This window comes from Macaca thibetana, chromosome 16 (assembly GCF_024542745.1).
Source record: "Macaca thibetana thibetana isolate TM-01 chromosome 16, ASM2454274v1, whole genome shotgun sequence".
NCBI classification, from domain to species: Eukaryota; Metazoa; Chordata; class Mammalia; order Primates; family Cercopithecidae; genus Macaca; species Macaca thibetana.
Window position 1 is genome coordinate 76,349,672 of NC_065593.1, and position 25,825 is coordinate 76,375,496.

Here is a 25,825-nt window from a genome sequence, read left to right on the forward strand (position 1 = left end):
GGCTAGAGTAGCAACCAGGGTGCTTTGACTAAGTATCAGTGGTGACAGTTAACAGATGTCAATGTTTCTAGTGGCAAGACGGTTAAATAGATTAGGATGCTGCTTACTTTATTTTTAAAAAAGAGGCTAACGTCAGGCATAGTGGAAAACTGCAGTCCCTTAGGTTTCAGATCTAAATTAGTTCACAGTCCAGAATTCACTGGTCTAGGATTGAATAGGAAGTTGGAGCTCTCTGGGTAAGGGCTTTGCAATCACTGTAGTAAAATATTCCTCTGATTCTTACCCAAAGAAAATTGTGGCTATGTGTCAGGGTAACTACATATGTGTGCTTCACTGAGGTAAAATACACATAACATAAAACTATCCACTTTAAAGTTGAGGTAGGGGCCGGGCGCGGTGGCTCACGCCTGTAATCCCAGCACTTTGGGAGGCCAAGACGGGCGGATCACAAGGTCAGGAGATCGAGACCATCCTGGCTAACACGGTGAAACCCCGTCTCTACTAAAAGTACAAAAAAAACTAGCCGGGCGAGGTGGCAGGCGCCTGTAGTCCCAGCTACTCGGGAGGCTGAGGTTGGACAATGGCGTAAACCCAGGAGGCGGAGCTTGTAGTGAGCCGAGTTCGCGCCACTGCACCCCAGCCTGGGTGACAGAGCAAAGACTCCGTCTCAAAAAAAAAAAAAATAAAAAATAAAGTTGAGGTAGGAGATCAGCACCCACCTGTAATGACCCTGATGATTAAAAACAGGATGCAGTAAAGAAAATGACCAAAATCAGAAGATGGTGATGATGTGATCTCTGGTTGCCCTGACTGCTCGTTATTAAAGACATACCACTGCTGCCATGACAATTTACAAATGCCATGGCAATGCACCATGGCAATGACCTGAAAGTTACCTTATATGGTTTCAGGAACTCCTTGCTCCTTTTCTAGAAAAGTCTTAATACTCTGCCCCTTAATTATACATATGTGTATATATGTATATATACACGTATATGTATACATACATGTATACACATATATATATGTGTGTATATATATGTATATATAAAATTAAGAGTGGGTATAGCTATAGCTAGCCAGCAATCTACACTGCAGCAGTGTCTGCTGCTGCTCCTGCTTCGGACTGCTCCTGATGCTGTACACTGCAGCTGTGCTCCTCCGGGCTGCTCTGCCTGTGGAGCAGCCACTTTGCTGTACTCTGCTACTCTGGGCTCCTCTGCCTATGGGATAGCCCTGGTCTCTCTATGGAGCAACCATTTTGCTATACACTACTGCTCTAATAAACCTGCTTTCTTTCACTGTTGGCTCACTCTTGAACTCTTTCCTGAGAGAAGCCAAGAACCTTCTTGGGTTAAGCTCTAATTTTGGGGTGCACTTGTATCAAAGTGAACAAATTCAGTAGCATCTAGTACATTCCCAATGCTGTGCAACCATCACCTCTATTTAGCTCCAAAGAAAATCTCGTACCCATTAAGGAGTTACTATCATGCCCACCCCCTCAGATCAACCACGAATCTGCATTTTGTCTCTATAAATCTACATATTCTAAATATCTACTATGAAGGGAATAAATAATATTTGGCCTTTTGTGTCTGGCTTCTTTCACTTAGCATGTTTCTGAGATGTGCCAATGTAGCCTGTATCAGTGCTTCACACCTTTTCATCACTGAGTAATTTTCCATTGAGTATATGCCACATGTGTTTATCCACTCATCTGTGGGTGGGCATCAGGATTGTTTCCACCTTTTGGCTATTGTGAATACTGCTGCTGGGAACATTAATGTAGTATTTGTTTGACTACCTGTTTTCAATTCATTTGGGCCTATGCCTAGGCGTAAAATAGCTGTGTCATGCTAGTGTGTGTGTGTGTGTGTGTGTGTTTAATCAGTTTTAGTAAGGTATAATTTACATACAATAAGATTCATACTTTAAGTAAAAAAATGCAGTTTTGACAAATGTATCCAGTTATGCTGTAATCAACTTTCTATCATCTCAAACACTTGCCTTTTGACATTTTGCAGTCAATCGTCCACCTTTACCCACCACTGTACACCTTGGCAACTGCTGGTTTGCTATCTATGATTATAGTTTTGCCTTTTGTAGAATTTCACACAAATAGAGTCACATAGTATGTAGTCTTCAGTTTCAAGCTTGTTTTATGTAGCAAAACACTTTTAACATTTATCCACGATGCTGTACTAGTTCATTCCATTTTTAAAAAATGGATATATCACAATATTTATCCATTTGCTAGTTGATGGCATCTGAGTTGTTTCAAGTTTTCAGCTGCTATACTCTGTATGCTTCTGTCTTCTAAAACTCATACATTGAAATTCTAACCCCCAAGGTGATGGTATTAGGAGGTAGGGCCTTTGGGAAGTGATTTGGTCCTGAGTGGGGTTGATCTCCCTATACAACGGTACCAAAAAAGCTCCCTTGTCCTTTCCATCATATGAGGATGATGCTGTCTACGAAACAGGAAGTTGGACTTCACCAGACACTGAATCTGCCTTGATCCAGGACTTCCCATTCTCCAGAACTGTGAGAAATATATTTCTATTGTTTATAAGCTACTCAGTCTATGGAATTTTGTTTTATCAGCCCAAATGAACTAAGACCTCAACCACTATGAATAAAGCTGCTCTGAATACTCAAGTACTGGTCTTTGCATAGACATGTGATTTTCTTTCTCTCTTGTACATACTGAGGAATAGGAATAGCATGGCTGGGTCAAATGGCAGATTTTTGTTGAACTTTATAAAAAAATGGCTAAGGGGTTTTCAAAGTGGCTGTACCATTTTACACTCATACCAGCAGTGTCTGAAAATTCCAACTGCTCCTACATCTTTGCCAATCCTTGCCAATCTCTTCATATGCTTTCATCTGTGAAGTATCTGTTCAAATCTCTTGCTCGTTTTACTGAAATTCAATAAAATAAATAGAACAATAAAATAGAACTCCTTTATGAGATAAGTGGTTTGAAACATTTTCTCTTCATCTATAATTTCCCTTTTCATTTTCTTTTCTTTTTTTTTTTTAAATTTTCTTTGAGATGGAGTCTCACTCTGTTGCCCAGGCTATAGTGCAATGGCTTGATCTTGGCACGCTGCAACTTCTGCCTCCCAGGTTCAAACTCACATGCTGCAACTTCTGCCTCCCAGGTTCAAGTGATTCTCTGGCCTCAGCCTCCCGAGTAGCTGGGATTACAGGTGCACACCACCACGCCTGGCTATTTTTTACATTTTTTTTAGTAGAGATGGGGTTTCATCATGTTGGCCAGGCTGGTCTCGAACTCCTGACCTTCAGGTCATCTGCTTGCCTTGGCCTCCCAAAGTGCTGAGATTACAGGCTTCAGCCACTGTGCCCGGCCCTTTTCATTTTCTTAATAACTTTTGAGGAGTAAAGATTTTAAATTTTGGCAGTCAAACATCAATTATTTTTCTTTTAGGTTCAAGATTATATTTAATTTAAAAAATCTTTGTCTAACACAAGGTTACTTAGGCTTATGTTAAATCTATTATTTCTCCTTGAAGTTTTATAATTTTAGCTCTTAGGTTTACGTCTACGATCCATGTTGAATTTCTGTATATGGGGTAGGATAAAGACAGTGTTTTTTCTTTTGTGTATGGATATGCAAATATTCTGATATATAAAAATATAAATAAATAAATATATATATAAATAAATATTTATTTATTTATTTATTTATTTATTTATTTATTTATTTATTTTTTTGAGACGGAGTCTTGCTCTGTCGCCCAGGCTGGAGTGCAGTAGCACCATCTTCGCTCACTGCAACCTCTGCCTTGGGTTCAAGTCATTCTCCTGCCACAACCTCCCAGGTAGGTGGGACTAGAGGAATGCACCACTATGCCTGGCTAATTTCTTTGGAGATGGGGTTTCACCATGTTGGCCAGGCTGGTCTCGAACTCCTGATCTCAAGCGATCCACTCGCCTCAGCCTCCCAAAGTGCTGGGATTACAGACATGAGCCACTGCGTCCAGCCTATTCTGTAATATTAATATTTGCTGAAAAAAATACCCTTTTCTCACTAAAATGCCTTGATTCCTTGGTCAAAAATGAGTTGCTAGTATATCTGTGGGTCTATTTACGGACTTTTTTATTTTTTTAATGAGACAGAGTCTTCCTCTGCCACCCAGGCTGGAGTGCAATGGCGCGATCTCAGCTCACTGCAACCTCTGCCTCCTGGGTTCAAGCGATTCTCCTGCCTCAGCCTCCTGAACAGCTGGGATTACAGGCACATGCCACCATGCCCCACTAATTTTTGTATTTTTAGTAGAGAAGGGATTTCACCATGCTGGCCAGGCGGGTCTCGAATGCCTGACCTCAGGTGATCCACTTGTCTCAACCTCCCACAGTGCTGGGATTACAGGCATAAGCCACTGTGTGCAGACTATTTTTGGACTCTTTATGTGGTTCCACTGGCCACGTTTACAGCAATAACACACTGTTTTCAATTCTGTAGGTTTTCTTTTTTTTTCTTTTTTGAGACAGAGTCTCGCTCTGTTGCCCAGGCTGGAGTGCAGTGGTACCATCTCGGCTTTCTGCAAGCTCCGCCTCCCGGGTTCATGACATTCTCCTGCCTCAGCCTCCTGAGTAGCTGGGACTACAAGCACCAGCCACCATGCTTGGCTAATTTTTTTTTGTATTTTTAGTAGAGAAAGGGTTTCACCGTGTTAGCCAGGATGGTCTCGATCTCCTGACTCGTGATCCGATCACCTCAGCCTCCCAAAGTGCTGGGATTACAGGCGTGAGGCACCGCAACCAGCCTGAGTTCTGTACTTTTATAGTAAACCTTCAAATCAGGTAGTATAAATCCTCCAACTTTGTTCTTTTTCAAAATTTGTTTTGGCTATTCTAACTCCATACAAATGATAATATCAAGTCATTAATTTCTTTTTTTTTTTAATTGTTTTTATTTCTTCTAAGAAAAATGGACACATGTGCAGAACATGCAGGTTTGTTACATAGGTATACATGTGCCAGGTTGTTAATTTCTACTGAAAACCATGGTGGGCCGGGTATGATGGCTCATGCCTGTAATCCCAGCACTTTGGGAGGCTGAAGTAGGTGGATCACCTAAGGTCAGGAGTTCAAGACCAGCCTGACCAATATGGTGAAACCCCATCTCTACTAAAAATACAAAAAATCAGCCGGGCATGGTGGCGTGTGCCTGTAGTCCCGGCTACTCAGGAGGTTGAGATAGCAGAACTGTTTGAACCTGGGAGGTGGAGGTTGAAGTGAGCCAAGATCATGCCACTGCACTCCAGCCTGGGTAACAGAGCGGGACTCTTGTCTCAAAAAAAGTTAAAAAAAAAAAAAAAAAAAAAAAAAAAAGCATGGTGGGATTTTGTTTGGGATTGCACTGAATGTACAGATGAGGAATTGAAAAACTTTTTCTTAGGGAGCTAGATACTAAATGTTTTGGGCTTTGTGGGCCAGGAGGCAACATCCAGATAGTTACATATCTGGATGTTACAATAATTTATGTTTCATATAATATTTATATAATAATTTAAAATGCAACAATTTAAAAATATAGAAACCATTCTTAGCTTTCAGGAGATAAATAGGCGGGTAGCCAGATTTGGCCTGCCTGCCATGGTTTACCAACCCCTGAAACAGATTGATTTCGAAAGAATTGACATCTTAACATAATGGAGTACTGTGATCTTTGAACATGTTATATTTTCTCACATATCTTTGTTAATTTTGCTCAGCATGTTTTGTACTTTTCATTGTGCAAGTCATGTATTTTTAAATTTATCTCTAATTATTTCACTATTCAGTCTGTTGTAAATGACACTTTTATTTCAATTTCCGTTTTTTTGTTGCTAGTACAGAGAAATATACAATACGGTTTTTTGCATATTGATCCTATACCCTGAGACTTCGCTAAACTATTTTTTTTTTCTTTTTTGAGACGGAGTCTCGCTCTTGTCACTAAGACCATAATGAAGCGGTGTGATCTCGGCTCAGTGCAACCTCCGTCTCCTGGGTTCAAGTGATTCTCCTGCCTCAGCCTCCCTAGTAGCTGGGATTACAGATACCCACCAACATGCCCAGCTAAGTTTTGCATTTTTAGTAGAGACGGGGTTTCGCCTTGTTGGCCAGGCTGGTCTCGAACTCCTGACCTCGGGCTATCCACCGCCTCAGCCTCCCAAAGTGCTGGGATTACAGGGGTGAGTCACTGTATCCAGCCAACTTACTAGTTTCTACTAGTTATTTTTGGTAGATTTCTTAAACTTTATACACTATGAGGATCATGTCAGGAAATAATGATAGCTCTACTTTTTCCTTTCTAATCTAGATGCCTTTTATTTGCTTACTTTATTCATCTTATTTCACTGATTGAGACTGCCAACATAATATTGAGTAACAGTGATAGGTGTAGAAATCTGTCTTGTCCATGATTTTCAAGGGAAAGCATCCAGGTTTTCACCATTAAGTATGAATTAGATGTAGGTTTTTCATAGTTACCCTTTATCAAATTTAAAAAATTTTAATCTATTCTTACTTTAACTTTTTGTCGAATTTTTGCCCTCCATCCCACGGGATCTTGCTGTTACCCAGGCTGGAGTGCAGTGGCATGATCACAGCTCACTGCAGCCTCGAACTCCTGGGATCAAGCCTTTTGAATAGCTAAGACTACAAGTGTGTACCACCACACTGGGCTAATTTCTAAAAATTTTTGTAGAGACAGGATCTCACTATGTTGCCCAGGCAACTCTCGAACTTCTGGCCTCAAGCAATCCTCCTACCTCGACCTCCCAAAGTGCTGGTATTATGGCGTGAGCTTGATAATGCTTTTTTTTTTTTGTATCTATCAGATGACCATACAGTTTGTCTTTTTTGGTCTGTTATTAATGATTAACTACACTGACTGATTCGTGTATGTAGAAACCACCCCTGTATTCCTGGTACAAAACCCAATTCGTAATGAGCCATCATCCTTTTTATATATTATTAGATTCAATTTGTTAGAATTTTGTTAAGAACTCCGCATTCATGAGAGATAATTGGTCTGTCCTCTCCTGTTCATGTCACGTCTTTGTCTGGTTTATTCTTAGGGTAATAATATTGGCCTCCTAGTTTTCCCTCTTTAACTTCCTGGAGGAGTCTGTGTAGAAAAGTATTACTCTTTCTTAAATGTTTGGCTGAGTTTACCTGTCAAGGAATCTGGACCAAAAGTTTTCCTTGTGGCAAAGTTTTAAACAACAAATTCAATTTATATTTAATAATACAGCTATTCAGGTTCTTTCTTATCAAGTAAGCTCTAATAGTGTATTTATTTCAAGAACTTGTCCATTTAATCTAAATTGTTAAATTTACTGACATTAAAATTGTTTAAGTTTCTTCCCAGTGTAAAAAAAAAAATTTAAAAAGTACAATTGTTTGTGACATTCCTTTAGTATCCTTTTAATGTCAGTGGGGCCTGTAATAATGTCCCTACCCCATCCTTAATAGTGGTAATTTGTATCTTCTTTATTTGTCCTAGTCAGTACAGGTAGAGGTTTATTGATTTTACTGATTTTCTCAAAGAACCAGCTTTTAGTTCATTGTTTTTCTCCATTGTGTTTCTGTTTAACTGATCTCTGTTCTGTATGACTTCCTACCTTCTGCTTACATTGGGCTGAATTTCTTATTTTTTTTAGTTTAAGTGGAAATTTAGTTCACTGGTTTAAAAACTTACTTTCTAAAAAAGGCACTTAATGCTATAAATTTCCTCCCAAGCTCTTCTTTAGGCATATTCCACAAATTTTGATATGTTTTCACTATCATTTAATTTAAAATACTGTTAAATTTCCACCTTCTTTTGACTGAAGCATTATTTAGAAATGTGTTATTTAATTTCCAAAGATTTGTGAAATTTCCTGATATGTTTCTATTACTGATTTCTAGTTTAATCACACTGAGGTCAGAGAATATTGTTTAGTTTGAGTCCCCTTAAGTTGACTGAGACTTCTTTTACGGACCAGAATAAATCTGTACTCTGCTTTTTTTGGGTGGACTATTGAACTATTTTTACTCACAACACTTCTGATAACATATGTGTGAGTTTTTGCTGCCACCCAACAGTCAATTTGCCAATTCTCTGGACACCAACTGGTGCCCTACGATTCATGTGAATTCTAACACAAACTACCCAGAGTTAGCACCGACTCCACAGGTTAAGGACTTAATTCCACAAGGCTGTCCTCACTTTGCATGCCAGTTATAACTCCCAGGTTGTCATCTGTATTTCTGATCAACTGGCTACAGAGTGGGGATTCGCACAACCTCCTCCTTGAGTTCAGTAATTTAACGGAATGGTTCACAGGACTCAGGAATGCACTTTACTTACTACTACTGTTTTATTATAAAGGGTACAACTCAGGAATAACCAAATGGAAGGGGGCAGAAGGCAGGTATGAAAGTATGTGGAGCTGGTCGGACATGGTGGCTCAGGCCTGTAATCCCAGCACTTTCAGAGGCTGAAGTGGGAGTATCATTTCAGGCTAGGAGTTCAAAGACCAGCCTGGGCAATACAGTGAGACCCTGTTTCTATAAAATAATAAACAGAAAAAAAACAAAGAGCAGGAGGACACTCCATTTTCCTAATGTAAGCACTGATGTTATTTTGCACTTTTGTTGTATTATTTGCACAAACCAAACATATTTGTCATTACATGGCTGACTTGTTTTTCCACCTAGGTATTTCTTCAAGCACCATTCCTTCTGCTTGAATGAACATATTTCTATAGCTATTTTTATGTATGGCAATATAGATGATACCCAATTATAGATACTCTAATAATATCAAGAGAAGAACACAGGAAGAAGCTCAGCAGGAATTACAAAAGTTGTTTTGCCAAAATTAATCATAGAGAACTTAAGAGAACAAAATTAGTGAATGGAGAATTCTAATCTCATTCAAAATCCAATAAAGTTTCATCTTGTACCCAATAGTCACTCTAAATACTGCCAAAAAATGAATTTAAAAAAATGCCAGGTGTTCTCAGCAAACTATCACAAGGACAGAAAACCAAACACTGCATGCTCACTCATAGGTGGGAACTGAACAATGAGAACACTTGGACACAGGGTGGGGAACATCACACACTGGGGCCTGTCGGGGGCTGGGGGGCTGGGGGAGGGATAGCATTAGGAGAAATACCTAACGTAGATGATGAGTTAATGGGTACAGCAAACCAACATGGCACACGTATACCTATGTAACAAACCTGCATGTTGTGCACATGTACCCTAGAACTTAAAGTATAATAAAAGAAAACAAAACAACAACAAAATGCCAGGTGAGCCCTTCATTCCCTCCTCCCCCATCACTAAGCTTTCCTTCCTTTTATAAACATTTATTGAGAATCTACTATGCTAGCACGCGCCAGTCACTGGACCAAATGCTACAGATTAAAAAATGAACATGGCACAGTTTCCGCTAACAAGAAATTAACACTCAATGGGGGGAAAAGTAGACTCAAAAAGTAAGCATAATACCGTGTGTTCGATTTAATAATACAGATAGGCACAGGTATTACTGGGAAAGTGGAGTAATCATATGTACTTAATAGCAGTTGAAGTGCAGAGCTGAGGAAAGGTGGGAGGAGTAGTAGTGGTGGTGACAGAACACTTCTCAGCTGAATTTATGATAAAAGATTAGAGGAGATAATCTTTTATCTCCTCTAATATAAGGAGGAGAGAGGATATCATAGTAAGAGTGATCAATATGAACAAAATCACAGAAATGAAAAAAAAAACTTATTGTTGCTAGAACAATAAATCCAAGGCAAAAAGAAGTAGGACAGAAGGCTGGGGAAATTGGCCATCACCAGACCATGAAAGCCTAGGTCAAAGGAAGCCTATCAGTCTACAAAATGTAAATTCATTTACCTATAAGTCTAACAGGCAAATGAGAGCCAAAAGAGTGATATGATCAGACTTTGTTTTCAAGAAGTTCACTTTATCTTTTAGGTAACTGGGAGTCAAATGAGTAATTGATTTTCAATTAATTTACTTTGGCTGCTGAATGAAAAACAACAGAAAGAACAAGATGAAAAGTAGACAACAAGATCTGTATTAATCTAAGTCTGAGATAATGAGGACCATTGAAGCAATGCTATGAAGGATGAAAATAAAATATGATACACTTTTAATGTATGATAAATGTATCATATATTTCAGGCATGAGAAATATAAGGAAAGAGAGGAGGCAAGGGCTACTCTCAGGTATCTGTCTTGGGTTCCTGGGTAGGTAGTGATGCCATTATAAAAGGATATTTTGGAAAACTTTATGCCAAAAAATTTAAAAAAGATTAAAAACTACAAGGAAACTGATTCAAGAAGAAAAAGCCTAAAATCTTCTATAGTATTAAACGTAAAACATAGAAATAGTAGATAAAAATCGAAATTTGCATTTATTGCATGAAGACAGTGCCCTGATTATTTTAAGAGCAAATCTGACTAAATATTAAACAGATAATTTCAATCTTCCACAAACTATTTCAGAGGATAGAAAAAAAGGTTACTCTTCATCACATTGTGTTGCTCTGTTACTCAAAATGTTTAGTTGTTTAATAATTATATCCCTATAAAGACTTCTCATATAAACCACAATTTAGATACTATGTTAAATCCTGAGTAAATAAAGTAGAAGACATAAATCTTGACATTAAGAAGCTTACATAAAGAAAATAAATACATAACTAGAAGTAACTATACTGGTTATTGGCAGTGGGTCTCATAAGTGTAGAGGAGGGAGGTAGAGAGTGCAGAAATTCAGAGAAGGGAGGGATAATCAGAGTCTGCTTCATTAAGAAAGATTTGGTTTGTGTGATTATTCTTGGACATGTGTCCATGATGAAAAGAATGTAATGAACAGAGAAACTGTGGAACCAAAAATCAGAGCTCGAAATACGAAATAGAAGTCAAGGAACAGAGAGAGTCATCCCAGCAGGGAAAGCAGACAGTAACAACTGAGAAAGATGACAACAGAAAGGCTGAGAGTGAGCCTTGGGGAGTATTTACATTTGGATGAACTCAACCTATTTTATAAGGCTAATATAATCCTTGATAGCAAAACCTGACAATTGTAGAACCAGAAAAGAGAATTTCAAGCAAATCTCACTCATGGATATAGATTCAAAAATCCTAAACAAAGTGTTAGAAAATAAGTTGATTTATTTAAAAATGTATCATAACTTCACATGATTCTAGGAATGCAAAATCAGGTTAACATTTGAAAAATTAATGTAGTTTACACTATTGAGAGAATAAAGGAGAAAAACTATTTCATCACCTCAACAGATATTTTTAAAAGCATTTGAAAAAAATTAATATTCATTTATGGTTAAAAATACATAACAAACTGGAAATAAACATTTTAAAAACCTGATAAGGATGTCTACAAACATCTATAGGAACATAAAACTTAACAGTGAAATACTGGGGCTGGGCGCGGTGGCTCACGCCTGTAATCCCAGCACTTTGGGAGGCCGAGGTGGGTGGATCACAAGGTCAGGAGATCGAGACCATCCTGGCTAACACAGTGAAACCCCATCTCTACAAAAAATACAAAAAAAACTAGCCAGGCGTGGTGGTGGGTGCTTGTAGTCCCAGCTATTTGGGAGGCTGAGGCAGGAGAACGGCATGAACCTGGGAGGCAGAGCTTGCAGTGAGCCCAGATCACAACACTGTACTCTAGCCTGGGCGAGAGTGAGACTCCGTCTCAAAAAAAAAAAAAAAAAAAAAAAAAAAAAAATACTGAAAGCATTCCTTTAGGCCGGACGCGGAGGCCCATGCCTGTAATCCCAGTACTTTGGGAGACTGAGGTGGGTGGATCACGAGGTCAGGAGTTCGAGACCAGCCTGGCCAACAAGGGGAAACCCCGTTTCTACTAAAAAAAAAAAAAAATTAGCCAGGTGTGGTGGCACGTGCCTGTGATCCCAGCTACTCAGGAGACTGAGGCAGGAGAATCGCTTGAACTTGGGGGCGGAGGTTGCAGTGAGCCGAGATTGCACCACTGCACCCAGGTGACAGTGCGAGACTCCGTCTCTCAAAAAAAAAAAAAAAAAAAAAAAGCATTCCTTCAAAAATCAGTTACAAGATAAAGATGACTGCTTCCATCACTATAATTCTATGTGCCAGAGAATTAGCTGGTATAATGAGGAAAAAAAAAGTGTGGCTGGGTGCAGTGGCTCATGCTTGTAATCCCAGCACTTTGGGAGGCTGAGGCAGGCAGATTGCTTGAGCCTAGGAGTTCAAGACCAGTCTGGGCAATATGTTAAAATCCTGTCTCTACAAAAAAATACAAAAATTAGCTGGGTCTGGTGGCATGCACCTGCAGTCCCAGATGCTCAGGAGGCTGAAGAGGGAGGATCACTTCAGCGGGAGTTTGAAGTGGAGATTGCAGTGAGCTGAGATTGCAACACTGCACTCCAGCCTGGGAAACAGAGAGACTCTGTCTCAAAAAAATTAAAAAAAAAATCAGGAAGAAAGAAAGAAATCAGTCAATAAATAATACATGATATAAGGATAGGTAAGGAAAACAAAAAATGTCATTATTTGCAAACAATATGGTTGTGTATGTAGAAAACCACAAAAAACCTATAAATTATTTAATAAGAGAATTTGCTACAGTGCTGAATACAATATACAAATCTCTACATATTTCTATGCAACAGTTAAGAAGTACAATGAAATAGACATAACACTGACAAACGCATAAAAATATAAAGCATCTAGGAAAAAAATCTCTGAAAGGATATACCAGACCTTATTGAAAAATTAGAACATTTTATTGAAAGACATTAAAGAAGCTCTAAATGAAAGAGATAAAAAATACGTTCCGGGATTAGAAGATTTAATATTGGAAACAGTTGTAAATTCATCACTCATTGATCTATGGTTTCAATGCAATTCTAATAAAAATCTCAAAAGGGGTTCTTCATGAATTTGGCAAATTGATTCTTAAATTCATTTGGGAGAAGAAAGGGTACAGAATAGCCAAGAATCCTCCAGATGATTATCAAGATAGGGGACTTTGTTTACCAAGTATCAAGACTTATAGCGGTTGTAATTAAAGACAGTACAATATTGTTATAAGGAGAGACTGATTTACCAATGGAATGAATAAAAGTTCAGAAAAAGACCTAGACATTTATGGAAATTTGCTTTCGGCAGCAATACACTGCATATGAACATAGTAATGGAACTAATAATTTGTATAGAAAAATATAAATTTGTACTCTCGTACCAATTCTAGGTGATTTTAAGGACTTAAATGACAAAGCAAAGTTTCACAAAAATGTCAAATACAAAGGAAAAAATAAAAAAAATTGACATTAAAATTAAGGCTTCCTATTAAAAAATAAAGATTTCCTTCAAATCTGCAAGAAAAAGGCAAATCACAATAGGAAATGAGCAAAAACTTGAACAGGCATTTCACAAAAGAGGAAACCTAAATGGCTAATAAATATGTGAAAAGATTGTTTAACCTCATCAGTAATCAAGAAAACACAAACTAAAATTGCAATTAGATAACTTTCATATTATGCAGATTGGCAAAATGAAACCTGACAATATCAAACATGGGAAAGATCTATAGCAAATGGAACATTCTACAGTATATTGCTTGTGGCAGTATAAATTGGTATAATTTCATAAAAGATGAAATTATTTTATAAAGTAGAAAGAGGCACATTTCTAATAACCTGACAATTTCACTTCTAAACATTCTGAATCATGCATATGACTAAGGACACAAGCTCAAGAATAATCACAGCAGCACTATTTGCAAGAGCAAAAATCTGGAAACAACTAAACTTTTCATCAACATAAATGACAAAATTATATTCATACAGTAGAATATAATATGGCAATAAAAAACAAGCAGACTAAAATGCAACAACAAGAATGTATCTGAGGTACATAACACTAAGCACAAGACAAATCTGCGGCCGGGTGCGGTGGCTCACGCCTGTAATCCCAGCACTTCGGGAGGCCGAGGCGGGAGGATCACAAGGTCAGGAGATCGAGACTATCCTGGCTAACAAGGTGAAACCCCGTCTCTACCAAAAATACAAAAATTAGCCGGGCATGGTGGCAGGAGCCTGTAGTCCCAGCTACTCGGGAGGCTGAGGCAGGAGAATGGCGTGAACCTACGAGGCGGAGCTTGCAGTGAGCCAAGATCACACCACTGCACTCCAGCCTGGGTGAAAGTGCCAGACTGTCTCAGAAAGAAGAAAAAAATAAAAAGAAATTTGCATAAATAAGCTTTCAGTTATATGAAACTGAAAACATAAGATCTAAATAATAAATTAGGGATACAAATGTGGCAAAATCATGAAAGAAAGTACTGGAATGATAATCACAAAATTCAGATGACCTCTCAGAGTAGGGTATGAATAGAGAAATGGGAAGACATACAGAAGAGGGCTTTAGAGGGCTTTAGAGTATAATACAGGTCATTTTTGTTATAGGGTAAGAGAAGTAGTCAGGTATTTACCAAATTCTTATTGTCTATACCATATACATATTAATAACTATTCTTTTAAAAATGTTTTACTGTGGTAAAATATACACGACATAAAATTATTTTAGCCATTTTTAAGTGTATAATTCAGGCGCACTAAGTATATTCACAATGTTGTACAAACATCAACATTATCCATCTCTAGAACTTTTCATCATCCCCAACTGAAATTCTGTATCTATTAAGCAATAGCTTCCCATTTCCACATCCCACCAGCTCCTCATGCTGCTGCAGCCCCACTCAGTATTCTCTACTCTACTTTTTGTCTCTATGATTTAGCTATTCTGGTGTTCCATTCACATGAGTGGAATAATATGTATCATACAATCCTTTTGTGTCTGGCTTAATTCACTTAGTATAACATTTTCAAAGTTCATCTATGTTGTAGCATACATCAGAATTTCACTTCTTTTTAAGGTGAATAATATTTCATTGCATGTATATGTCACATTTTGTTTGTCCAGTCATCTGTCCATGTTCGTTTGTATTATTTCCACTTTTTGGCTGTTGTGAAAATGCCACTATGAACATCAGCATGCAAGTATCTGTCCAAATCCTTGCTTTCAACCCTTTCAGGTATATACCAAGGAGAGAAATTGCTGGATCATATGGCAATTATATGTTGAACTTTTTGAAGAACTGCCATACTCTTTTCCACAGCAGCTGCATCATTTACATTCCTAGCAGCAATGTATGAGAGTTCCAATTTCTCCACGTCCTTGCCAACACTTGTTATGTTGCACTTTCTTTTTATAATAGTCATCCTAATGGGTATAAAGTAGTATTTTATTTTGGTTTTGGTTTGCAATATACTGTAGAATGTTCCATTTGCTATAGATCTTTCCCATGTTTGATATTGTCAGGCTTCATTTTGCCAATCTGGATGATATGAAAGTTATCTAATTGCAATTTTGTGTTTTCTTGATTACTGATGAGGTTAAACAATCTTTTCACGTATTTATTAGCCATTTAGGTTTCCTCTTTTGTGAAATGCCTGTTCAAGTTTTTGCTCCCTAAAGACTAGTGATGTTGAATAACTTTTCATGTGTCTATTGGTCATCTGTACATCTTCTCTGGAGAAATGTCTATGTAAGTCCTTTTCCCATTTTTGAATTGGTTTGTTGTTGTTGTTGAGTTGTAGGGGTTCTTTATATATTTTGGATATTAATCCCTTATCAGATGTATTATTTCCAGTATCTGTGGGTTGTCTTTTGCTCTGTTTTTTTTTTCTTTTTGAGATGAAGTCTTGCTCTGTCACTCAGGTTGGTGTGCAGTGGTGTGATCTCAGCTCACTGCAATCTCTGCTTCCTGCCTGCAAGTGATTCTCCTGCCTCCTGAGTAGGTGGGATTACAGGCTTGTGCCACCATGCCTAGATAATTTTTATATTTTCAGCAGAGATGGGGGTCTCGCCATGTTGGCCAGGCTGGTCTTGAACTCCTGAGCTCAGGTGGTCCACCTGCCTCAGCCTCCCAAAGTTCTGTAACCTGTCCCACAGTTACAGGTGTGAGTCACAGTGCCCGACCTTTTTGCTCTCTTGATAGTATCATTTGATGCACAAAAGTTTTAAATTTGTATCAGGTCCAATGTATTATTTTCTTTTGTTGCCTGTGCTTTTGGTTCATATCCAAGGAATCAACACCAAATGCAATGTCCAAAGATTTCCTCCTATGTTCTCTGTTCCTCTCCTATATCAAATCCATGAATACAGGATGTCTTTCTATTGAAGTCTTAAAAATTTCTTCAGCAATGTTTTGTAGTTTTCAATGTATGAGTTTTTTTTTTCTTTTTTTGCCTCCTTGGTTAAATTTTGAGTAGTTTTACAGTTTTTACTACTATGCTTAGGTCTTTAATCCATTTTAATTTTTGTACATGGTAGATGGTAAATGATCAACTTCATTCTTTTGCATGTCAATATTCAATTTTCCCACTACTAATTGTTGAAAAGACTGTCCATGCCACGTGATCTCAGGACCCTTGTCTGAAACCATCTGACCATATATGCTAGAGTTTATTTCCGGTCTCTTTATTTTTGTTTATTTATTTATTTTTGAGACAGGGTCTCGTTCAGTTGCCCAGGCTGGAGTGCAGTGGCTTGATCTCAGCTCACTGCAACCTCTGCCTCCCAGGTTCAAGGGATTCTCCTACCTCAGCCTCGCCAGTAGCTGGAATTACAGGCTCCCGCTCCCACGCCTGGCTATTTTTTGTATTTCTAGTGGAGACGGGATTTCACCATGTTGGCCAGGCTGGTCTCAAACTCCTGATCCGTCTGCCTCTACTTCTCAAAGTGCTGGGATTACAGGCGTGAGCCACTGCACCTGGCCCCCTATTTCTGGTCTCTTTATACTGCTTTGATTACTGTAGCTTTGTAATATGTTGTGAAATCAGGAAATGTGAGTCCTCCAGTTTTGTTCTTTTTCAAGATTGTTTTGGCGATTTGGGATCCTTTAAGATTCCACATGACTTTTAGGATGAGTCTTTCTTTCTTTTTTTTTCTTAAATAGAAACAGAGTGTCGCTAGGTTTTCCAAGCTGGACTTGAACTCCTGGCTTAAATGATCCTCCTGCCTCAGCCTCCCAAGGAGCTGGGACTACAAGTTCACACCACCATTCCCAGCTGGATGTTTCTATTTCTGCAAACACTATTGTTGGGATTGTGATACGAGATTGCTTTAAATCTGTAGATTGCTTTGGTAAATATCGTTACCTTCTCAATATTAAGTCTTCCAATCCATGAAGACAGGATATCTTTCCATTTAAGTCTTAAAATTTCTTCTGCAATGTTTTGCAGTTTTCAATGTAGAATTTTTTTTTTTGCTTCCTTGGTTAAATTTATTCCTATTTTATTCTTTGTGATGCCACTGTAATGAAACTGTTTCCTTATTTTTCTTTTTGGATTTTTCATCTTTAGGATATAGAAATACAACTTGTTTTGGTGTTGATTCTGTGTCCTGCAACTTTGCTGTAAAAATATTTTTATTTACTCAATATTTATTTAAAATGAATGAATCCACACATTGATGCGCATTTATGTAAGTTAGAGATACATTTTGCAGTCATGGCATTAACACCTGCCACAACTTCTAAACAAATAAATATATACATTTTTATATCTACAGAAGGAAGCCAAATGTGGGAAAAATATTTACTTCTATTCTTTAATCATTCTCATTTTCCTTTGTCTTCTCAACTTTTGTCAATTGTTGACCAACCTTCTGCACCCCTTCCTTGAAACATGTGTCTCCCTTGGCTTTGGTGGCATTGCACTGCCCAATTTTTCTCCTATTTATCTGATTACTTTTTTTTTGGTGTCCACTGGCTCATTCTTCTCCCACTTCCAATTCCCTGCTCTTTGAATGTACTCTAACATTATGTGCTCAGTCCTCTGTTTTCTTCTCTTTTTCTTTTGCCTTCTTTAGATTATTCTTTTCCCAAAACTTGACCTATTTCTATTTGAATGACTCCCCTTAACAAGTATACAATAGGCAATGAGCATATGAAGAGCTGCAGAATCGCTACACTAATGAAAGACATACGTATTAAAATAAGACAATTTTACAACCATCAGATTTACTAAACTCAGAAAGTCAGGTGACACAGGTCTACAGTTGCATATATGAAACTCTGAAGATATTTCAAAATACAGAATGTCTCATATTTTATTTATTTATTTTTTCTTTTTTTTTGAGACGGAGTCTCGCTCTGCCGCCCAGGCTGGAGTGCAGTGGCCGGATCTCAGCTCACTGCAAGCTCCACCTCCCGGGTTTATGCCATTCTCCTGCCTCAGCCTCCCGAGTAGCTGGGACTACAGGCGCCGCCACCTCGCCCGGCTAGTTTTCTGTATTTTTTAGTAGAGACGGGGTTTCACCGTGTCAGCCAGGATGGTCTCGATCTCCTGACCTTGTGATCCACCCGTCTCGGCCTCCCGAAGTGCTGGGATTACAGGCTTGGGCCACCGCGCCCGGCCGTCTCATATTTTAAAAAAGTAAAAAGGCACAGATACTGTATATGGCATAGGGAATAGTATCCTGTAACCATGTATATTAACATTTCTATAATAAAATGTATAAATAGTCATATTTAATAGGATAAAGACTGTAAGTAGCCTCATCTTAGCTCAGGTAAGATTTTACAGCCAAATGAATTTGATGTAAATTTATATTTTAAAAAATCTGTGGTTTTAAGAGTTTTTGGATTTTAGAACTGGGCTAGCTAGTGTCAACAAAGAATGAGAAAAGGGAAAAGAAGCTTTACATACTGTCACAAATATACACAAACAACATATAATATTCAAGGATACATTAATATTCAAGGACTTATATAAATATAATAGCATGGCTGCAATTAAATGGAATTGAGGATAAAGGGAAAAGTAATAAACTGAGAGGGGCTTTGCACAGACCAATCTGTATATACTGAGGAGTATTATTAATTCAGCTCTCTGCACCTGGGGCCCAGAGAGAAAGAAGAAAAAACATAATCACTTTTGTCTACCTAGGTATAAATATAAACCCATACATTCACATGTGCAATATCATAGATGATGGAACACATTCATTCCCCATTTATGCTCTACTCCTAAATACTTAATTGGGGTTGGCATATACCATAATTTTGGAGGTCTGAAGAGAAATCTAGCCATAAATTAACATTTAATTACAATTATTTTTATTACCACTTATGTTCTTTCATCTTCTTTATTCTACGTAAAGCTGCTGGAGACTATGACACTGTCATCATCTGGTTGTTAGGTAGAAAAGGAATACCCAGAAAAGCCATTTATCTTTTGGACAGAAGCCCAGTTTCCATTTTATCTTCTCACAGAGTATAAATATATAGCTTTATAGTATTTTAAAATTCTTATCTCTGATTAGAAAATGTACACAGACTTATTTGCCCAAAGGAGTCTATTGGTAACTCCATTATTAAAGGAAATGCTATTTTATTTTTAGCATTTTGTAAATGCCAATGGTATACAATAATATTCAATATCTGAATCATTATACAACCATAAAAACTGAGAAGCCCCAGAACTATGTTCTTCTTCTACTCTTATCTCCATACCTAACTATAAGAAGAGCATTAGAACAGTGTCCCAAAGAGTAATCACAATACTTTAATATTTTCTGGTTGTCAAAATGCATTAGTAGGAAATATTACTCTAGAAAGATCACTCAAAATCTTTAATATGATGAAAGATTTCCTGAGCTAGAAATATACTATATGATTTTCATAGCAAGAGGTGTTGAATCATAACAATACATATAAACAATGACGACCTATCTCCTGAACATAAATTAGTCTCCAACAGTCCACATCTGGCTCTGATGAAATGTTTACCTAGAGTCCACTGGAGATAATAAACTACATAATATCCCATCAGCATTGCCTTTATCAGAGTGGTTTTAGTTTCTGCTGCAAACTGTTAATTGGGTTGAAGATTATTTAGATATATTTCTAGGACTAAGAGTCAACTAGGATCTTTGGTTAAAAAAAAAAAAGTATGAGAAAATTCACAAAGGAAAAATGAAATGGAAAATTTCTTTGCTTGAATACTTCTCTAAGTTTTGAGTTCTCTTTATGCCCAAGCTTGCCATAAAAATGTATTTGTATAAGGTTTCAAATCATAAGCAAAGAAATACCATTTTTCTACTTTGCAGCTAACACAGTGAAACCCCGTCTCTACTAAAAATACAAAAACTTAGCCGGGCGAGGTGGCAGGCGCCTGTAGTCCCAGCTACTCGGGAGGCTGAGGCAGGAGAATGGCGCGAACCCGGGAGGCGGAGCTTGCAGTTAGCTGAGATCCGGCCACTGCACTCCAGCCCGGGCTACAGAGCAAGACTCCGTCTCAAAAAAAAAAAAAAAAAAAAAAAAAAAAAAAAAGACAGGGCTTATTGACAAGAAGGAAAACAAAATCTAAAGGGGCTCCCAAAACTAATTAAATAACTAATATATGGTTTGCACAAATAGACCCAGAACAACTCAAATCATAACTCTTTTGCCACTTAATCTAATCTTACCTTTCTTTCATAAAACTCTCGACTATACCAGTAAGGAATGAATTTTTTCTAAACTACTTCTGTTGGTAGACAGATGATGTACATGCATTTACAGGAAGAAGTGGACATAATTTTTTTTTTTTAATCCACTCCTTCTTATCAGGGAATATCCTGGTAAGGAGTGGTTAAGTAGGGAGGAATACTTTTCATTTTGTTTACCCTTAAGTTTCTCTCTCCAGTATCATTAAAAAGACCAGGAAAGTTTTACATATACATCTCAACAATTCAAAAGCAGAATTTTTGAAAACCGTAAGCTTGTGTAATTACTTTAAAAAGGAAAAAAAAGACACAAAATTATCAATATAAAAACCAACTCACCAATGATGCCACTATCTCTGCTTTCAAGGGTAGAGGTTGGACTAGTAACAGCCCCATAGCTGCAGTCCTTGGCAGTTGCATTTGTACTGATGGGTGGGAGTGTAGAGCAGGGGCTACTGGCTGGTGGAGAGGCAGTGCTGCTAGTCAGGGTGGAACAAGGACTTATCCGCTGGGTGATTGCTGAGGTCTGAAAAATCGGAATTATGAATAAGTAAGATAACCTGACCAGCTGTTAAAGTATATTTTAAGATAAAATAAGTGCTCTGATGAAAAAAAAAAAAACCTACATGCATAGCTTTTACATTTATTAGGCTCTATTTGTTTTTGCTTTCTCGGATAGGGACTTTGGGGTTTACAAATTAATGTGAAACTCGATGAACCTAACATTAACAGAGACTGTTGCCAGTTTTTCTGCCTACGAAATTTCCAGTGACAAGTGCCCTATCATTGCCATTCATTAATAGAATAGAGAAATTTTTTATCAAGCACAAGTTTTCCCTGCTATTTGCAAGTTTTCCTTGCAATCAATAAACTTTTTGAAAGACCTGGAACTTTGCATTGTTAATCATTTTCTTTCTCTCTTTTTTTTTTTTTTTTTTTTTTTTTTTTGAGACAGAGTTTCACTCTTGTTGCCCAGGCTGGAGTGCAATGGCGCAATCTCGGCTCACTGCAACCTCCGCCTCCCGGGTTCAAGTGATTCTCCTGCCTCAGCCTCCCAAGTAGCTGGGATTACAGGTATGCGCCATCACACCCGGCTAGTTTTGTATTTTTAGCAGAGATGGGGTTTCACCATGTTGGCCAGGCTGGTCTCAAACTCCTGACCTCAGGTGATCCACCCGCCTCGACCTCCCAAAGTGCTGGGATTATAGGTGTGAGCTACCGTACCCAGACAATAATTTTCTTTAGATGGAAGGGAAAAAATAATCTCTATAGCTGGAAAGAAAAAAAGTTCTTAATGCAAGGAAGTGTCTTTTTGATACACAGGAAGCTGTCCAGAGACAATACATGAATGCAGGGAAAAATGCCTTATTCTAAAAGTTTGTCTAATAAAACAGAATATTAATTTAATACAAACCTAAATAACTTCTCTGTAACAGCATTATAGCCTGGTTTTTAAGTTTTGTTGTGAAGGAATAAATAATTACTAAAAAGGTTGGTGATAATATATTCTGGTTTACCTAATTTAATGACAATTCACTTTTCTTCAACTCTTTCTACACAAATTATTACAATAGTGAATAAAACTATATTTTTTCAAACACTAAAAACACTTTATCTTTTTTTTTTTTTTTTAATTTGAGACAGAGTCTCACTCTGTCGCCCAGGCTGGAGTGCAATGGCACAGTCTCGGCTCACTGCAACCTCCGCCACCCAGGTTCAAGTGATTCTCCTGCCTCAGCCTTCCGAGTAGCGGGGATTACAGGCACCAAATACTGCGCCTGGCTAATTTTTGTAGTTTTGGTAGAGATGGGGTTTCACTATCTTGGCCAAGCTGGTCTTGAACTCCTGATCTTTTGTTCTACCCACCTCGGCCTCCCAAAGTGCTGGGATTACAGGCATGAGCCACTGTGCCCAGCCAACATTTTATCCTTTTTAAAATTATTAAGTGATCAGCAGCAAAATTACTTGAAGACGCATTAATGATAAATTTAACATTTTTAAATGTTAAATTTAAAAGAAACCTTTCTTTCAACTTCTTTACAAATAGAGTCTCTATTCATACCCTTTCTGCTAGAATTTAATAAATGGAGAATATGTTGATAACTAGCTATGAGAATATTAAGGCTCTTCAACTCATCCTGAGATGACTTCCAGATGCAGTCCCTTGTATTTAATCATCTGTGTTGAATCTAGGCTTTGATTTTAATTTAAATACTATAACCAGGTTACAAAAGATACATTAGACTCAATCAAGAACAAGTGACATTCTCATTACCCTCCAACCAAGTAAATCTTTTCAATTGTATCAATAATATTAGAATCTGATTTTTCTTAACAACACAGTAAGCTCTCAAATGTATCCAAATTTCTCTTCTACTATATGTTACCTCTCCACAGAAGAGGAGAGTTTCAATTTTTTAAAATCTCTATTTTTATAATATTATGCTGGTCTACCAGAGCAATGATTTTATTTTTTTTAAACCTTAAAATCTTTTTTCCCTTACAGAGCAATGACTCCTAACTAGGCACACAGTAGTATCACTTGTGACATGTAAAAAACAAACATGCAAGCTCTCTCACAAAATTGACAGATACTGGGCCCCCACTCCAGACTTACTGAATTGGAATCCTTCAGGTTAGAAATGTGGCAAACAATTTTTAACCTCCCACTCCCATTCTGAGACACATGTGGGTAGATGAAATGAACTGTACTCAGGTCTTTTACATTAGATATAGCTATAGTCATCCCACACTTGAAAAGTTTTAGGCCCAGCATGGTGGCCTATGTCTGTAATCCCAGCACTTTGGGAGGCTGGAGGAAGGTGGATTGCTTGAGGCCAGCAGTTTGAGACCAGCCTGGCCAACATGGCAAAATGCCATCTCTATTAAAAATACAAAAATTAGCTGGGTGTGGTGGTGCATGCCTGTACTCCCAGCAACTCAGGAGGCTGAGGCATGAGAATCACTTGAACCCAGGAGGTGGAGGTTGCAGTGAGCCAAGATCGTGCCACTACACTCCCGCCTGGGCAACAGAGTGAGACTCTGTCTCCAAAAAAAAAGAAGAAGAAGAAAAGTTTTATTATGGTATGAATCTATTACTTTTATAACAACTATTTCTGTTCTTAGACAAGATTCTCATTCTGTTCTTTGTGAAAGAAAATCATATTATATGCATAATATTGACAACGTGGAGGTTAAGCCCAAACGACACTTACTTATTTTTACTCTAAGTTATTTTCTGCACATATCACAGAATGTATACTTTAAAAGCTTTAACTGTAAAAGCAAAGCTTAAATATCAAGCCATTTAGAAAACAGAAAATTGTTTATGGCTTACGACTTAAAAGGCAGGCCTTATGTTTATTTAAGGAGACTAGTTAATGAGCTAGAGAAAGACAACATTTATTCTCCATGCTGTAGGCTAAAATGGACATCTATTTAAGCCACTGCACTTCCTAAACCTTTGGGTGTTTTTCCCATTGCCCTTAATGTCCTCCAGAAGAATCCTAAGAAAGCTCCTAATCTGGATCTCTTAAAGGTCCTACAAATGCACAAGGTAAGTAGCTAAAGAGGAAATTAATAAGGTCCATTTGAATACCTTGGAAACTACTGAAAGAATAAAGGGGTCAGGTGAATATCACTTTCATGCTTTTGTTTTTCTGCAGAATAATGATGCAAGCTGACTTGCATTAGATTCTGTCATTACTATTTTGAGAATATCATCACTACATGATCTTCCTAAGCACAGCAGTTTATCTTTGTTAATATACTGTTTAGCTCAGAAGAAAGTCACCAAATTAACATGACCTCCTACTTCTTAATAATCTTCTTGAGACCAGAAATTCCAGGGATCAATTCAGTCACTTTCTTGTGTGGTTCCAAGATAGTTCCAGCGTATATTACACTGCAAGAAGGCTATCATTTAGCTTCACTATTAATATTTTACATTTGTATAAAGCTTAACAATTTAAAAATATTTTTATATGTTATCTCATTTACTCTTTATCAACGTGGTATGAGAGGCATAATGCATGTTATTTCCCCCACTTAAGAAATGTGAAAATGAAACCAATGAAAGTATGAAAGCTATGATGTAATTTCCCCCAGATCACACAGTTGCTGCATATATTTATATACTAATTATATTGCATATTATTTTATACTTTTTATTTATATGGCATTTTACAACTTACAAAGGATTTTCATATTCATGATTTAACTTGATCCTTTCAACAACCCTGTCAGGTGTTATTATTTCATATTACACTGGAACAGTATGGTGTGGCTGTTAAGAGCACAGCTTATAAAAGCAGACTGCCTGGATATGAATACCATTCCATCACTTTCTGGCAGTGTGTTTCCATCCCTTATTTGAAAATTGGAATATGAATGAACTCCACCACACTGGGTTGTGAAGAAGCTTTAACGAAATAGTGCAAGTAAAATATTAGTACAATAATTGGTACACAGTAGGTATTTAATAAATGTCAGTATTATTACCTATGAAAAATATAAAGCTCAGAGACGTTAAGTGACATGTCCAAATTTACAAAACGGTAGGTGGCAGAGTTGTAACTAGAACACAAATTTTCTCCCTTCTGGTTCAATGGCTTTTCTATCATACCATATTGCTTTAATTATATTAAATCAATGATACTGCTCATTTACTTAAGATTGTTATTCAGTAATGTTCAAGTAAGGCGTACACCATAGACTTGTGACTTTACCCAGAAGTCACTGTGACATGCAGAATCTCAAGAGCAACAAGTACACATTTTATAATCCAAGGAAATGTAGCTGTGTAGAAATGACAGGGTCCTTGAAAAATATTCAGGTTATAAGATATAAGACATCAAGTTACCTGGTCATTATTAGAAAAGTCACATTTTAACTTGACATGAATATCAAGAAATGAGAGGTGAAACAGACGTTTCATTGATCCCAATTTTTAAAAATCCCTCAACAAGATCATTCCCATTTTTTATTCACAGGGCACAGCATCTGACATAGTTACAATGTAAATTGATTTAAAAACATCAGCTCTGACATCATGAAACATACATTCTTGTTATGAGGTAAAACAACCCTGCAACTAAACATGTAATGTAATATCAGTTAATGGTAAAAGCTATGAAAAATTAAAGTAGGAGGATAAGGGGCTATAGGGATGGGCAGGTGCAACTATTAGAAGAGGAATTAAGACCTCTCTGAGGAGGTAAAATTTAGGCAGAACCCTGAA

At 37.5% G+C, this 25,825-nt stretch overlaps 1 protein-coding gene and 1 long non-coding RNA gene across 10 annotated transcripts in view; one reads left to right on the forward strand and one right to left on the reverse strand.

Annotated features, from left to right (window-relative positions):
* The window catches only part of TANC2 (tetratricopeptide repeat, ankyrin repeat and coiled-coil containing 2), a 468,803-nt gene that overhangs the window by 207,792 nt on the left and 235,186 nt on the right, over positions 1-25,825 (reverse strand). For all 8 annotated transcript variants that reach the window (XM_050764933.1, XM_050764941.1, XM_050764940.1 and 5 more), the window contains one exon: positions 20,926-21,112. In XM_050764933.1, coding sequence (XP_050620890.1) covers positions 20,926-21,112 — 187 coding nt within the window. The remainder of the gene's footprint in view (positions 1-20,925; positions 21,113-25,825) is intronic.
* LOC126939569 (uncharacterized) overlaps positions 1-25,825 on the forward strand; it is a 71,770-nt gene that overhangs the window by 43,574 nt on the left and 2,371 nt on the right. The gene's annotated exons all lie outside the window — the stretch shown is intronic.